The sequence below is a fragment of the Falco naumanni genome, chromosome 1, assembly GCF_017639655.2.
Source record: "Falco naumanni isolate bFalNau1 chromosome 1, bFalNau1.pat, whole genome shotgun sequence".
Taxonomy (NCBI): Eukaryota; Metazoa; Chordata; class Aves; order Falconiformes; family Falconidae; genus Falco; species Falco naumanni.
Window position 1 is genome coordinate 55,274,991 of NC_054054.1, and position 14,440 is coordinate 55,289,430.

At 38.7% G+C, this 14,440-nt stretch overlaps 1 protein-coding gene across 2 annotated transcripts in view; it reads left to right on the forward strand.

The window, feature by feature from the left end:
* The window catches only part of SLC30A9 (solute carrier family 30 member 9), a 36,039-nt gene continuing 21,599 nt past the window's right edge, over window positions 1–14,440 (forward strand). The window contains exons 1-8 of one of the 2 annotated variants that reach the window (XM_040594776.1): window positions 1–316; window positions 2,080–2,256; window positions 5,674–5,736; window positions 9,623–9,722; window positions 11,085–11,177; window positions 11,557–11,639; window positions 13,024–13,082; window positions 13,829–13,896. In XM_040594776.1, the coding sequence (XP_040450710.1) occupies window positions 220–316; window positions 2,080–2,256; window positions 5,674–5,736; window positions 9,623–9,722; window positions 11,085–11,177; window positions 11,557–11,639; window positions 13,024–13,082; window positions 13,829–13,896 (740 nt within the window). In that variant the 5' untranslated portion in view covers window positions 1–219. The remainder of the gene's footprint in view (window positions 317–2,079; window positions 2,257–5,673; window positions 5,737–9,622; window positions 9,723–11,084; window positions 11,178–11,556; window positions 11,640–13,023; window positions 13,083–13,828; window positions 13,897–14,440) is intronic. The other variant, XM_040594768.1, reaches the window with a different exon arrangement.

The following is a 14,440-nucleotide window of genomic DNA, read 5'->3' on the forward strand; positions in this document are numbered from 1 at the left end:
AGTCAGCGGCGGCCGCGGGGCGTCGCGCCCGGGCGCGGCCCCTGTCCCCTCCGCACATCCGGGTGCCGCGGCGCCGCCCACCGCCGGCCTCCCGGGTGCCGCCGCTGCCGCCCGGGGCCAGCGGGAGCCGCGCCGGGCTTCTCCGATGCGAATCGTCGCCCGCTCGCCGGCCGCTGGCGTGCGGCAGGGAGCGGCCGGGCTGCGCGGGCCGTCGCCGCCATGATGCCGGCCCTGGCCGCCCAGCGGCGAGGCTGCCGTGGCCTCTATCGCCTGTACCTGCGGTGCCAGGCGGCGCCGCTCCCCCGCGCTTGCCACGGTGAGTCCCTCGGGGCCCGGCCCGCTGCGCCGCGCCGGCGGGCTGCCGCCACCCCCCGGGGGCTGGTAGGACCGGGCCGGGGTGGCGGGCCCCCGTCTTCCTAGGTCGGGTTCCGTAAGAAGCCGCAGCCGAGCCCCGAGCCCGCGTGGGGCAGAGCCAGTGCCGGCGCTCGCCGGGCCTGGGGCGGCCGCACCGGCGGGAAGGGCTTTCCTTCGGGGCAGCGACACTGCCCTCGGCTGAGGGGCACCCCCGGGCCGGGAGCCGCCGGAGGGCGCAGGCGGCCTTCTTGGTATCCGCTTCAAAAAGAAGGAAAATGTTCCAACCCGTAACCGCCCGGCAGGTGAGATGTATCCTGACAGCGTGGCCCCTCGTCGCCCGTGTTTTCACGCGCCCCTTGCAGGCCTGCTGCCCGGTCAGCCCCGGTGTTACATAAAACTGGCACGTCATGCCCGCGTTGGGGTTGGTTTGCAGTGATTCTGTAAAACCAAGCATGGTCTGACAGCATTTGTGTTGGTCTACGAGGTGGGCCCTGGCTTTAGGCCACAGATCCCACGGAGTTCAGTCTGACCAATTTTGTCCCTCTTCATGTAATCACTTACGGTCGAATTGCAGCAAATACCCTTTTTCTTTAATGATTCCTTGTGTATGTGTGCATTAGTAGGAAAAACATCCTCTAAACATGCTGATCAAGTTTACCTTTTCAGCCATTCCAGTATCACCAAACCTTAGGAAACAATAGTGCTCATCTTGTGCCATGTATTCATTGTGGTGTTTTATGAGCTGTGATCAGTAAGCTTGCTGAGCTGGGATGAGGTGATTTTTCTGGGCTTTTGTCACATTAGCAACAACTAATAGTAAGAGTGAATCTGACTTTTGTTGGTGAAATTGTTCTTCTATAAGGTCCAAATTGTGCATGCACGCATGCAGGTGCTTCAGTACTGTAGAGGACTAAAATAAAAGCTGTTGAGACTTTTATGGAATAAACAGTTTTATAAAATACTACCATTTTGTGAGAGGTGTGTTATTCATATATCATTCGTCATACTTTGCATGACTCGATTTACTGGCATTGCTTAACTTTTTTTGATTTATTTATTCTTTTAATGAGTGTTTTCCAAAGCAGCCAGTTTGCCTGTTGTGTTTGTGGTTGGAGGAGTTATATACCCTCTCTACAGAAGTGTTTGTGCTGCCTAAAAGAAACTGGTTGCTAATACAGGTTGGCCTGTACTGTATACAACTCTTAATGTGTAATGCACACAGTTAAGTTTTTCTGAATTTATGAGCTGTGTGCAAACCACAAGCTGTGGTTTGTACAAAGTGTACACAGAGCAAAATGAAATGACAATGGTGGCTTATAGTTTTGTAGTGGTCTGTATTTGTTCTTTTATCAGTATTTGTTTTTTAAAGATTTTGAGGCAGTGTGACTAGAACAGGACTTAATGTATCAGCCAGTCTTATCAAATAACTTTGTATCATTTTTGTTTTTAACCCATTTAAGGTCATCTAGAGGTCTTTGGAAAAAGTGCATACCAGATTGTATGGGGAAAAACCTTAGTGTTAAAATGAAGTTTAAAAGTGGGTATTTGAAGGGAAGCAGTGAAAGCATGCTGTGTACTCCCATTTTGTAATGCCTAAGCATGGGTAAAATAAGCACAAATCAGTACATAAAAGCTAGCTTAAGCTGGTATAGCTGAACCACTTTCCCTTCTTTTTCTTTCCAAAATGGTTGCCTGAAACATCTTTTTTTTCCCTCCTGGTGTTAGGATGGCACACTTCAATGAAAAATGGGAGTCTGACTTATATTCTGCCATGCAATCGTCTGCCTGTGCAGTTGATGAGTCAAGTGAGAGTTTATACCTCCAGTGGTCAGAAAAAAGATCTTGGATCAGAAGATACAAATAGATCCACCTCTGAAGAAAACCTGCGTAAAGTTGGAACAGGTAGTACTAAGCTAAAATAAAAGGTATTTATATAAATGTAAAACCTTTTTGTATTTAACATTTGGTAACTTATTTGTTATCAATTTTATTGATATTAAAGCAAATATGATAAGCATATTTGCTTGTCGGCATCTACATATAAATTTCAAATGCATAAGCAGGGAGGAATGCTGAAATTTAAGTTTGGAGTAATTAAAGTGGTGATAATAAAATGTGGTTATCAGAAGGGATTAGGTAACTTGAGGGATAAGAAATGGATGTGTTACTTGTCTTTTACCACTTTGCTTGCTTGCTTGAATTCTTCTTGTAGTATTTCAGGTTTGTTGTGTGCAATGAACTAGTGATAAAAATTGAATGAATGTGAATACGGAGTGCCATGACTTCACCAGGTCAGGCTATAGATGACTGGTAAAGGTTGAGCTGTTTCATCTGCTAGAGCTTTCTAACCTGACAGTTGTCAAAACTGCAGCATTCACATTGAACACTTGATATAATGGACATAACCTGACCTTCCTTGCTGTTCAGTTTGATTGTCAGTCTTGTGCTAGTTAGGTGCTTGTGAAATTCAGAACAGTCTTGTCCGTGGTCCATAGTAGCATCCTCTATTTTTGATGTTTATTAGATGTAGGACTGCACAGATATGTTTGGAAGACTACTGCTTAAGACAGAAGAAATGCTTTTCAAAATGAAAGCTCTTTCTGTGTGCTTTTGTCTAAAACTAAGCGGTTTACTAAAGCAAATTTCCTACTCTTCATTGTCAAGTTAACAGGTATTCTCTTTGTTTAGTAACCTGAGGCTTGCAGCAGTCTTTAAAAACTGGTAACTGTAGCCAACTAAGAGTCTTATTTTTCTGATGTTTGGAAGTACAAAAGTGGATCTTCCATGTTTTTCTAAGTGTAACAGTTAGATGTTTCTTAAGTCTGTGATTGGATTTGAGAAGAGGATAATACTTAAGACCGTTCATGTTCCTTGGAAAGCCTTGAGCTGAAGGTGGTTGCTAGAGGGCAAGGTTCTTGCAGAAGAATGTCTTCCTGAATACCGTGAAAGACTGGAGAGCCCACTGGAGTTGTTGGTGCTTTCTGGATTCTTAATGTGCAGTTACTGGTGTTAAAATTCGGACATGTGAAAATAGTCTAGCACTATTGCTTTCATGCTTGCCTTGTTTATATAATTGTTGACTGTAATCAGAAGGAGTGTTGCCACCTTCTCCTACCCCTCTCTGATTGTTCACTATCTTGTGCTGGCATTAATGATGTTTAGGCCTGTTTTGTGAACAATTATTTGCTTTCTTGCTTTGCAGAGCTAGGGTAGAGGTAGGATGGATCAGTAAGCCGACCCTGCTCATGTAAAATGTCTGGAGGAGAGATGCTGCCCTTTGTGCAGTGTAGCCTTGAGTCATAGTAAGCCTGAGTGGAACTGCACCACATCAGCACCATCAGACTTACCTTCTGTTGAGAGTGGGGGCTGACTTACCTGAGTGTCTATGAAACTGCTATCTAGAGATACTGTGCATAGATGAACAGTAGCTTTGAAGTTTATTTTGGAATGCATATTGTTATATGCACGCTTCATATAGGGGGTGTTTTCTGGGGTCTAGTGGATAGGATATTCTTATGCGTTATGGATGTATTACTACTGTTTATTTTTAAAAAAAGCATGATGTTTTGGTAGAATTCTGAAAAGGCAATATACTACTTGTAAAGATTGCCATACTTGTCCAGTAACTTAAATATTTAGCAAATAATGACCTCTTTTGGACCTTAATTTCTTTATCAGTAAACTTGGGAAATGCTTTTCTTGTTAATGTGATATTGAAAATATTAATGCATTAATCTTGAAATAATCTATCATATCAGCCTCTGCATATTTTTTTTCTCACTCATGCACTGCTATTTTTTTCCAGTCTCTAGGCCAAGGTAGTAAACTGTAAGAGGGTATTTGATGTACATCAATCTCTGTGCATACAAAAGTATCTACATTTTTATTTGTCTGCTGCCCCCCTCCCCCAAAATCTTATGACCCAATCTTTTGTTATATGGTGTTGGTGATACTTCTTTTAATAACAAATGGTTGCACACAGTTTCTGAAAAGAAGCTACTACTCAGTTTTTGCTAAGCAATCTTAGCTGAAGTTTTTTATCATGAAAATTAATAGATTGGCTGTCTGGTGCTTTAAACCAGGTAAGAAAAGAAAGGAAAGGAACGGCAAAGGGTTTTCTGATGTTGTTTTCAAGTCAAACAACGACTGATAGGGATTACTGTTTTAGGAATGCTAGTTATTTATGGTCCGGCCTTTTTTGTGGTGTATTAAGATCAGTTTCATAAACTTACAAGTGTTATTTTTCCAAGAAAGTATGCTTGGATTGTTATTGGCCTTAGTCCTCAGTTGCTGTTAGGGCGGTAATTAATTGCCTGATGGAAAGATAGTTATGTAGTCCAACCTTCAAGAATATCTGACCTCTGAGTAATTCAAGTAGCGTGTTAAGCTAGCAGTATCTCATTAATCAACAGAAACCTGCTTGAAAATTTTTGATTTTTTAAAAAAATATATCATTTTCAATAACAACAGTGTTAATTTTGTTAATGGCAAACCTGCAGCGTTAGAAGTGTGTTAGGTCACAAAAGAGTGGGTATGTTGATTCAACATGCTAGAATCATAAGGTTTTTGTTCTGAAAGCTATGTTGAGATGTAGCAGATGAAAATACAAATATGGCATCTTTAAGTAGTACTTCTGATTTCTAAGTAGAAATCTCACAGAAGTTACTGGAATTTATTATTTTCCAAATACTAAGATTCACTTAACAGTATTGTAAATTATTTTTCAGTGACTTCGCATTGAATCATATCCTCAAGTTTCAGAACCAGCTAAAATACTTTGTTTTCATTCTAATTCTAGCTTGTAACATGAGAGCTGTGGATTTTAGTTTAAATATTCTGTATTTTAAGGAACTAGCTTTTTGTAAGTGAAAAAGCTTTAGTCCTTTAAAACTGAATTACAGCTTGAAAGCTCTATGAAGCTTGGGTGATCAGCAACCATAAACTATATATAATTTATTACCTAAAATTATTTAAGTTTTGCATAAAACTTGGCACAGGCTGTAAGTACACTGTTAAAATATTTTTTTAAAACTTCAGGATACTTTTCTGAACTATGTTGCAAGTTGGTGCTCTTCTGCAGGCTGCTATGAGTTTATTGATCTATGCTCCATTAAATTTCTTATTTTGTTATTTATTTTTTACAATTTCTGTCTTTTATTTTGAGACTGTTAAATGTTGGAAATATCGCAAAAATGTTTTTTATTGTCAGGATGGGAAACGATTTTAAGATATATTCTTATTTTATGTCAACCAAACTCTTTACCAATAAGAAAAGTAGGTACTTCCATATTTCCAGTGAGCTTTATTTTTATCTTACAGGACAAGATACCACCAATGCAGGCCTAAACCAGTCTTTCCTTAAAGAGCCAATCCAAGTAAAAGGTAAAGTAATACTTACTGTATTGAAGCTTCACTACTGTCTGCTAGTAGTAAAAAAAAGTTATGTGTAAGGGAACTGTGGTTCCTCTTCAATTGTATAACAAGTTAGTGAATAACATTTTAAAACACATTCGTATGTCGGCTTTGTTTGGTACCCAATTGTTTGAAAATGGTTCCTGAAAAATTAAATATAGCAGTATTCTTTCTAATTACTCACTCTTCTGCGTCTGTTTCATTTAAGCTGATGAGTTTGTCAGGAAAACACTTATTTGTTTTCTAGGCATGTCCATTCACCGTCTCAGTCTTAATGTGGCTAAGCTGAATACTTGATCTTCCCCTGTTCGTTGTTCTAAGTCTTCCTCTGTTCCTTCTTATTGCTGAGTTAATCTAATCAGTGTTGCTTCTAAATATATTTTGACCACATGAACTGCCTAATCTGAATCCTGCAATGTTCCCATTTGTTCCTGTAGTAGTGATGTGGTGGGTTGACCATAGCTGAATGCCAGGTGCCCATTAAAGCTGCTCTATTACTACCCTCCTCAACTAAACACAGGCAAGAAAAAATATAACAAAAGGCTTGTGGGTTGAGATAAGGACAGGGAGTAAAAAAAAAAAATCACTCAGCAATTACTGTCAGGGGCAAAACAAACTCAACTTGGGCAAATCAGTTGAATTTATTACCAGTCAAATCAGGATAGGGTAATGAGAAATAAAAACTGAATCTTAAAACAGCTTCTTCTTCTACCCCAGGCTTAACTTTACTCTTGATTTTCTCTGCCTCCTCCCCTTAGCCGTGCAGGGGGATAAGGAATGGGGGTTGCAGTCAGTTCATCACAGGTTGTCTCTGCCACTTCTTCCTCCTTAGGGAAAGGGCTCCTCACAGTCTTCCCCTGCTTCAGTGTGGGGTCCCTCCCATGGGAGACGGTCCTCCATGAACTTCTGCAACGTGAGTCCTTCCCATTGACTATAGTTCTTCATGAACTACTCCAGCATGGGTCCCTTCCACAGGGTTCAGTCCTTCAGGAGTAGACTGCCCCAGCCTGGCTCCCCTACAGGATCACAAGCCCTGCCAGCAACCCTGCTCCAGCCTGGGCTCCTCTCTCCATGGATCCACAGGCCCTGCCAGGCCCCTGCTCCAGCACAGGCTTCCCACGGGGTCACAGCCTCCTTCAGGCACCCACCTGCTCCGGTGTGGGGTCCTCCCTCGGCTGCAGATGGATATCTGCTCCACTGTAGACCTCCATGGGCTGAAGGGCACAGCCTGCCCCACCGTGTCTTCACAGGCTGCTGGGGAATACCTGCTCTGGTGCCTGGAGCACCTTCTCCCCTTCCTTCTTCACTGACCTGGGTGTCTGCAGGGCTGTTACTCTCACATGTTCTCACTTTTCTCTTTGGCTGCAGTTGTGCAGTCTCTCCCCACTCCCACTGCCCCCGCCCCATTAAATGTGCTATCCCAGAGGTGCTACCACTGTCACTGATGGGCTCAGTGTTGGGCAGTGTCAGGGTTCTGTCTTGGAGCTGGCTGGCATTGGCTCCATCAGACATAGGGGCAGCTTCTTCACAGAAGCCACCCTTGTAGCCCCCTCCACTAAAACCTTGTTTCACAAACCCAATACAAATAAGTACATGTTTTTGTCTTTAGTTACATGGTTTAAAAACATAAGCAGATAAAATAAGAACATAACTAAGTTTCATGTTTTTAATTTATCATGACTTATTTCACTCCATCTTCACTCCAGTAGTTTTTGTTACGTTGTGAGATTTATCCTATTAAAAACCCCAGTGCTTTTGATCTCTCCTAGCCTTTTATGTATGGAAAGAACTTTACCAAAATAGAAGTTACCACTTCTCTTCAAACTCCATCAAAAAAAAAAAAAAATTCTCTCAAGTGAAAGTGATTTAGCAGACTATAAACTATATCAAGATTCCTTCTGTCTTTCCCCAAATGTAAAGAAACATCAAGTGATAGTACTTGTTAGTTACAAGGTGACATCAGTGACTCTGTCTCTGTCTTTTTTCTGTACACTCTTGTCTACATCCTTTACGTAAAGTTCTTTGGGTCTCTTGTCACTTAGTGCATGCATGCAAGGAGAACATACAAGGTAGATAGGAGAAATTAGATTGTGAAATAATTGTAAAAATAGATACATCCTTCAGTGAGAAGATAGTTTTGGCTCTGTAGGTTATAGACGTGCAAGCAAGAATGTTTATGTTAAAGATTTTGATAGTGTCTAGAATGTGGAATTCTGGTCTTCAGATGCTGCTGTGACTTAGAAACTTAATGATCCAAGTATTAGTAAGACAATAACGTTTTTAAAGGGTCACTGATCTTAAAAATTTGTGCTATTTAAAATATTTTATTTACATCATTTTTATTGGGCTTTGTCCTTCTCTTGAAAATACCAAATTGATTCCCCCTGTTTAGCACTGGTTTTATACAGTTATTTGAACTAGGGGTAGGATTGTTGAGATACTCTGCAGTGAGCATTTGGTTACAGTATTTTCTTTTAGTGAAATTTACCTGCATTTCTGAAAGATGGATTAGTTAAGTGTTTGATAAATCCACAAGTTATGTTTCACTAAGGTCAGTACACTTTGGATATATACCTGTTTCAAATAAAAAGAAATGGGAAGCATTCTTGTTTAAAAATGTTCATCCTGTTCTAGCTTTAGTTAATGATGGACTGTTGTTAGGAAATCTCTAATTTTCCTTGTCACCTTTGCTCAGGAGCATTGTGGGATGTATGTGATTACTCAAATACTAGAATTGTTTAAGTTCAAACTGGACGACAGAAATATTATTATGGTAAATAGCAATATTTGAAGTGTTAGTGCATTGTTGAGTGTCAAGCAATATATTTTACCTTTAAGCCTTCAATACTCAGAAATAAGGCAATGTAGAGCTCTGAGAAAATTTTTCTCAAAGTCTTTAAAAGCAGTATCTTTCTGTAAGTATCCTGTGACTAAAGGAGAAGTTTTGGACTTAACTAGAAGTCTTATCAGTCCTGTGATATACAAGAAGTTCACGTGTGCTCGTAAGTTTTCTCATCTGCAGAATTTGAGCTTTGTGTTTTCAGTTGTGTTCTGTAATGTTATATCTTTCAGCAGTTGTAACTCTTCTACTACTAAGTGTAACGTTTTTAATGGAGGTGAGTATGTAGTGACTTACATTTGAAGATAAGATGAAGTTACGTACGTATAGACCAGCAAGAAGGAATGGCATAAATTTAAAATTCCATTCATCCTTTTTCTGAATACATGTGGTATTCTTTTCCTTGAGCATGAAAATCTGATGTGATCAGAGTACACCTTAAAGAAATTCAAAGCATTATTAATAATATATATTTTTAATTTTTATAAATGCCCATATTAAGTGTGCTAATTTTGAAAGTAATAGGTGAGAAAAACAATGTGTACAGTCTGTCTCTGTTCTCTGTATAGTCTGCAAAGGTCAAAAATCTTATCTGCAGAAGGTACAGTTGGTTAAGTGTTGGAAAAAGATGTGGAGCTCTAAGTTGCCGTTTCAGTTGCTAGCATGAGGGTTTCCAAATTGCCATATTTGAAATCTATCGTAGTAGCCAAACACGATCTCTGACATCAAAGTTGGAGCAGTAGCTGACCATGGCAGTTAAGTGTGTGGGATGTTTGAGAGCTGTGAACTACAATGTAGCAAGTAGCATTTTTCGAGGTAAATCATTCTACTTTTACTCATTTCTACAATGAAGAATATTCCTTTCTCTTTGCTGTAAGTTTTCTGTCTCATTGACAAGTATTGTTTTTCAGATCTCCGCTTAGAGGTGTAGTACGACACTAGATTGAATTACCTTTTGAAGTTTCTGCTATGGTCTCCACCTGTGGCTTAACTTGCTTATCAATTTCTGTTTTTAAGTGAAAGCAGTCCTTAAAAAAAGAGAGTATGGACCAAAATACACACAGAATAACTTCATCACTGGAGTCAGAGCAATAAATGAGTTTTGTCTTAAATCCAGGTATGATGGGCTTGAGTTGAAATTTAAATGGTGAATATTTGTATGTTCTTCAGAAGTACTTGTGATTGCAGAGTGATTTTTGTACAGCAACTTTTTCTAAATGCTTTTGTGGTATACATAATCATAAGTGGCTGAAGTTAGTTCTTGTTTACTTACTGTTACAGTGGGTTAGGAGGTTGCAGTTTACATGTTTTTGTACTTACTTCTTAATGGAGTTTATTTGTACTTAATGTGACCATAAATCTAACTGGGGGGAGTCCACCTCTAAAGCAGCTGGTTGCAGGGGGTAAGGCAAATAACTTTCGTTTCAGCATATTGAGGTCGTGATGATGTGAACACTTCTAAAAGATCAGTGGAAACTTCATGTTACATGGGCTCTGTACTTTGGAATAAAATATAATATGATCTTATTCATTGTGACCTAACTGTTGTTACTTGATTCATATTTACTGCCTTTTACTATGTGCCATGCCTGCCAGCAGGTCTGACTGAGTATTGCTGTAGTTGAAGTGTCTGTCAGATTTCATGCATGTTGGATGTGTGAATGTGTGACCCATATTAAATCTAAAGGCTTAGCAACTTCTTATGCTGACGCTGTTCCGCCCAGCTTTTACATACAGTGTACGTTGCTAGACTTGGTCTTTGCTGAAAATCCAGTGACAAGTTATGCTTAGTCCTCTTCCATGTTTTTGTCATAATTGGCTTGCTGTGCAGATAAATAACTTGCTAAAGTTTTGCTGGATTGACCAAAAGGGAGGGAAGAAAAAGGGACTGGATAATTGGTTGGGCTAAAAATGAAATGTTCTGTTTTATTTAAAAAAATAATAAATAAAATCCCTGATGCTTCTTAACGTAGATGCCCTAATGTGGAGCTCAGCACAGGAAATTTTTCAGTTCCCCAAAATAGGTTTATCTCAAACCTTTTGCAGCTTTTGTGGGCTGTGTAGGTTTTGAAATTAAATTTCTTTCATGTCACATGACTTAACGATTTCCATTTAGAGACATTAAGCCATGAACCCTCTTGTTTAGGATTTGTGCACATTATTATTTACATGCAGATCATTCCTTGGATGTTTTATTATTCAGTTTTTATTACATTGTCTTCCATGTATAGTATAGTATTTCATATTGTGAGGACATGATTTGAACTTTTGAGTGTGGAGAAAACAGTGGTTTTTATTACATCCTAGGGATTGCTTGCTTCATGTGGTGAATCTGTTCTGTTTGTCTCAAGTAAACAACTTCAGTTTTTTTACTGCAAATCAATAATATTAAAATTGTGGAAGATCACCCAGATATAAAAGTAAAATTAGAATAATATGAACTTTTTCTTGCACTAAACTGTTTGTCCACTTTCCTTAGTGATCTAGACCAGCTGAGGAAAATTAGACGACGAAGCCCCCACGATGACATTGAGACATTCACTGTGTACCTGAGATCAGATGTAGAGGCAAAGTAAGAACATTTTTATGAAGGAAAATGTTAGGATTGTTTAAAATGGATTATATGAGAGAAAAACCTTTTAAAAATCAGGTTTACAATGCGAAAAGGCAATAATGTTTTCTATTTTCTGTCAGAACACATTTTATATCCCCGTTATTGTAATAATTACATGGTGTAAGTAAAATTGGAGGGCATGTTTCATGTGTCCAAAGCTTAAGTGCTTGTCCTTAGCCTCCTCTTGCCCAGCTTTTTATTCTGTAAAGTAGTCTGCATGGCTTCCTATCAGAAAGAAGGATGTAATGTTTTGCTTTTACGAAAGGCATTTGTAATGTCAAACTGCAAAGAAATTGCTGAAATAGAACCATTGTTAAGGTGCTTTTACTCTTTGCAGATCTCTTGAAGTTTGGGGTAGTCCAGAGGCTCTTGCTAGAGAAAGAAAACGACGTAAAGAGGCAGAAATCAAGTACAGAGAAAGTGAGTATAGAATTTTCAGATAACTTCAAATTTAAACAACAGAGTAATTGTTAGAAATCCACTAGATGTTACATTATTTCATCAACGTACAAATTTTGAATTGGCAACTGCTGATAAAGTTTTATAGCATAGTTTTAGAGTAACATGTTAACTATTTATGCAGATATAGTCTGTTACTATCTTACATTTTGTCATCTATCTGATATAGCAAGAATATACATCCAGTTGAGATCTGTAGTCATTCTTTGGGGGGTTCAATTTTTAGATTATGATTAACATCTTCAATGGTTTCAGATTTTTTTTTTTATTGAGAACTTTGGGAAGACTTAAAACCAATCCAGATTTTTATACTATACCATTACTCATTTATTTTTCCTTTGAAAATAATTCAGCTTTCCTTTATGCTTCAGAAGGGGAGGGGGGAAACACCCCCAAATCATCTTTTTGCTTAATATCATTGTTGTCATCCTTGCTGGTATTATCAGTAACAGGTACAGTCATATCATTAGCTTGTAATGGATTTTGATCTGTCTAGTCAGTTAAAATCACAGGAGAAGCAATAGTACTTCAAGGTACTTATTCCAATTATGCACCTTAAAATTAGAGGTCTTAATTTCTTTGAAACTATTGAGCCACTGGAACATGCTCCTAGTAAAAGGGTTAGAGCTGCAGGTACTTATTAAGGTACCTGTAAGTGTGTGTACTGAGGGTGCAGTCAGTACCTTCAAAATTTTTAGCGACCAAGCAGAATAATTCTTGGACAATTCAAAAAATGAGATTAAAAAAATACTCAGTCATAATAACATACTGAAACATGTATACTTGAAGTGGTAATCCTAATTTTTTTTTTGCAAACTATCCTTATACTACTGGCTGTTTTTAATCTATTTAAATTGTTGCATACAATGTGTTTTGTATAACTTTGTAGGGGAGAATCTAGCACTGCAGCTTCTAGATGCTGTAGTATAGCAAAGTTTATTTTGAAGTTAATGAACATTGTTAGTGGATGGAAAAATGCTGATAAGAGACTTGCTTTGTAGCATCCTTCCCCCTTTCCTTTGTGGTTAAGGGGCAGGAGAGGGGCAGTAGAGTACCTGGATTTGGTGCAGTGTATTTTGAGCTTTTCCCTCTGTGTATCATCTTTTGTTGGTAGAAATGGTGGTGATATATAGAATCATAATAGACTCTATTTGGCATTTTGCATTAGTATATAGTATTAGGTGGTTCTGATTAAAAATTTTAGGAGAGGAGTTTTTCACGAAGAAAGATAGACCATGTAGCTCTTACTAGAAGTTGGCTGCTACATTAAAAAAACCCCCCAAACTTCAATCCCTTAAACTACTGGTTACTAGTATGTATTCATGATAACAATTTTGTATTGCAGACCTATTTAGAAACCAAAGGCTGCTGAGGGAATACAAGGAGTTCTTTGGAAATACTAAGGTAAGATGTGTTTTAAAGTTTTTGTCTAGAAAAATGCCATGAGATGTACTGACATCTTTTGAAGGAAAAAAGTTGTCAAATGGTTGCATAAGCTTTACTAACGATTTTATTTGAACATTTATTTGCACTGTAATATACCAGATCTATTCCTGATTGTAATGTAGTGGTAAATGTTTTGATGCCAGTTTAAATGTGTTCCTACTGCGGCAGTGTAGTCCACGAGTAAGGTGGGGTGTGGTTTGTGGTCGGTTTTTTTTCAGTCAGTTGTCTTATTAAAAAGATCGCAGTGTACTAGTGATTTCATCTATAGCCTATAAACATGTATAGTAAATATATTGTTAATTTAAAGAAATGAAATCATTTTCTCAAGGAAAAAAACCCCAAACATGAACACTGTGCTCTGGCCCTTCCTCTTTGCTTAAGCAGACCCATTCCCTAGATCCAGTGGCTCTGCTGTGATAATCTTTCTGCTGCACAGCTGGCTCCTGTCCTTACGGTTGCAGTGGCCCTTGCTGGAGGCCTTTTAGGTTTATCCTTTTTATAGCCATCCATTTGTACAAATGTGTAACACCCAACTGCAGTTTGGGTGAGAATGCAGCAGTAAATTAGTATGCTTCAAGGACTGTAGCTTCAATTTGGCAGTACAGGGCAATGCAAAGATTTTATTTAATAATTTGTATGGTAGGTCCTTCATGAGGTCAATATATGGTCATTTTATTTTAATAATCTCTTATTTCTTTATGTAGCCACGCTCCAGTGCAGCAGCTATGTTTTTCAAGGGACCAGGGAAGGTGGTGATGGTAGCTATTTGCATGTAAGTTAAAAATAAATGTTTTGTTTATGCAAGTATAAAACGATTTATTTTTGTTATCCTGGAAATTAGAACCGTCTGTATTCAAGCTAAAGATAACTGTGTGTCTCTGTAACTGAAGTTAATAAATTTGTTTATTCATTATTGGCAGGAAAGATTTTAGGTAAATACATTCATCAATATGTAGAGATCAGGGAAAGAATATATCTCTGATCATAGAAGAGCAAATTTTTTGAAGTTGATCAGACTAAACAGTTTATTAAAGTGAAAACTGAAATGTTGAAGGACATGGAGAGGCAGGCATTTGAAGTTTTCCTTTTTTCTTGCTCCTTGCAAGGAAGCTTTTCATATGTTTTAAACAATCTTCCATATAACCAACAAAAAGAATTCACTTTTCTTTTTCTGCTGTTATTCAGCTCTTTTCCTCTCTAACTGAAAATGGGATATTTTAGGAGAGGTTTTTGCCTTTCACATGCCTTACAAGTTTGAATGAAACAAAACTGAACTAATGATCCAGATGTAAAGCAAATGAACAGATACTATCTGG